Here is a 2,448-nt window from a genome sequence, read left to right on the forward strand (position 1 = left end):
AAAAACAGACAGACACAGATACATAGATTCACCTGCACTCTGTGTATCAAGGGCATGGAGGCTGGGGGGCATAGTGGGTGTATGGTCTATGGAAGACGAGCTTGTATAGTGTATGGCAGGCAGGGATAATACAAGGGTATGATGAGTGTATGGCAGGCAGGGATAATACAAGGGTATGATGAGTGTATGGCAGGCAGGGATAATACAAGGGTATGATGAGTGTATGGCAGGCAGGGATAATACAGGGATATGATGAGTGTATGGCAGGCAGGGATAATACAGGGGTATGATGAGTGTATGGCAGGCAGGGATAATACAAGGGTATGATGAGTGTATGGCAGGCAGGGATAATACAAGGGTATGATGAGTGTATGGCAGGCAGGGATAATACAAGGGTATGATGAGTGTATGGCAGGCAGGGATAATACAAGGGTATGATGAGTGTATGGCAGGCAGGGATAATACAGGGATATGATGAGTGTATGGCAGGCAGGGATAATACAGGGGTATGATGAGTGTATGGCAGGCAGGGATAATACAGGGGTGTGGGTGGTGGTGTCGGCCTTCACCACCAGTATGTGTAAACTTTTATCATAGGGGAGGTGCTGGTGGGCCACGTGCACACACACCAGCGTCCAGCCCCCTGCTGGAACACCGGTGTTCTTAACGCCTTAAACAAGAGTGTACGAACTTGTGTTTCCTTCAACAGTGATCGGTGTTGCTGGGGTTGTCAGTCGTGGCAGCAGTGTTGCTCCTCAGTCACACTAGCAAGATAACTTCTACAGTAGCTGCCTCACAGTCTGCTGTCATGGCCAGTCAAACGTGACCAGGTGTAGGCATGTTTGAGTGACAGAGCCTCCCCCCCCCCCTCCTGCAAACGGCTGAATGGGGTAGATGGGAGGGGGGGTGTCCCCCATTTCATTCTATTTATAATGAAGACAAAGAATGATACAAGACTGGTCTTTGTCTGAGCTAGAGCTCTAATGAGGCATCACTCAATTGTCTTGCCAATTATCCTGAGAATTTTCTATATTGTAATCATGTCTCCCCCCTAACTCTTTCAGTGACGTAGAGCCTCATTAGAGCCCTAATGAGGCATCACTCACCTGTAACGCCTCATTAAGGTACCAGTTGGATGCAGGTTACAATGTGAGGTGACGGGACGGTGGGAAAGGTCACCTCACAAACTCCTTCTCTTTTGTCTTGGTCACTTTTAAGGCTATAATTGTTACAATGAAATATTTTTAGGTATTCCGTGAGCGTATTTCAAGTCCGGGAATCTTTGGACTAGATGCATCTCATTTTAGCATTTTGTCTGACAACAAGTTTGGCCAAGAATGGCAAAAGCCACTTGGTCCTCCCGAGGGGTACCAAAGGTCCTCCCGAGGGGTACCAAAGGTCCTCCCGAGGGGTACCAAAGGTCCTCCCGAGGGGCACCAAAGGTCCTCCCGAGGGGTACCAAAGGTCCTCCCGAGGGGTACCAAAGGTCCTCCCGAGGGGTACCAAAGGTCCTCCCGGGGGGTACCAAAGGTCCTCCCGAGGGGTACCAAGGGTCCTCCCGAGGGGCACCAAAGGTCCTCCCGAGGGGTACCAAAGGTCCTCCCGAGGGGTACCAAAGGTCCTCCCGAGGGGGTACCAAAGGTCCTCCCGAGGGGTACCAAAGGTCCTCCCGAGGGGCACCAAAGGTCCTCCCGAGGGGTACCAAAGGTCCTCCCGAGGGGGTACCAAAGGTCCTCCCGAGGGGGTACCAAAGGTCCTCCCGAGGGGCACCAAAGGTCCTCCCGAGGGGTACCAAAGGTCCTCCTGAGGGGTACCAAAGGTCCTCCCGAGGGGTACCAAAGGTCCTCCCGAGGGGCACCAAAGGTCCTCCCGAGGGGTACCAAAGGTTCTCCCGAGGGGTACCAAAGGTTCTCCCGAGGGGTACCAAAGATTCTCCCGAGGGGTACCAAAGGTCCTCCCGAGGGGTACCAAAGGTTCTCCCGAGGGGTACCAAAGGTCCTCCCGAGAGGTACCAAAGGTCCTCCCAAGGGGTACCAAAGGCCCTCGACGAAGGGTACCTTTCCTAATTTTTTTTTCTGTATGGATTAAATCAAGTTCTATTTAGTCTTAGCAACAGGTTGGGAGGCCACTCTTAGCTCCAGAAATATTTGGAGTATACGTGGAGTGGGTTCTGGGAGTTCTTGTACTCCCCATGCCCGGCCCTGCTCCAGGCATGTCTTGTGATAACTTGGTGCAACAGGCTGTTGCTTGGAGTAGCTTGTAGGCACACATATCCACCACAGCCCGGTTGGTCCGGCACTTCTTGCAGGAACTTGTATAACTGTTTCTTGAAGTCCACCGTTGTTTCGGCAATATTTCTTATACTCGCTGGGACGATATTGAACAGCCGTGGACCTCTCATGTTCATACAGTGTTATCTATTATCAGCGTTCTCTGTTCATAATGTTC

At 51.7% G+C, this 2,448-nt stretch overlaps 1 protein-coding gene across 1 annotated transcript; it reads left to right on the top strand.

Annotated features, from left to right (window-relative positions):
* Nucleotides 1-1,337: 1,337 nt before the first annotated feature.
* On the top strand, nucleotides 1,338-2,066 carry LOC123766083 (basic salivary proline-rich protein 4-like). The gene has a single exon (XM_045754926.1). It carries the CDS (start codon nucleotides 1,338-1,340, stop codon nucleotides 2,064-2,066), a length of 729 nt encoding a protein of 242 aa, XP_045610882.1.
* The last annotated feature ends 382 nt before the right edge of the window (nucleotides 2,067-2,448 follow it).

The sequence above is a fragment of the Procambarus clarkii genome, chromosome 9 (assembly GCF_040958095.1).
Source record: "Procambarus clarkii isolate CNS0578487 chromosome 9, FALCON_Pclarkii_2.0, whole genome shotgun sequence".
NCBI lineage: Eukaryota > Metazoa > Arthropoda > Malacostraca > Decapoda > Cambaridae > Procambarus > Procambarus clarkii.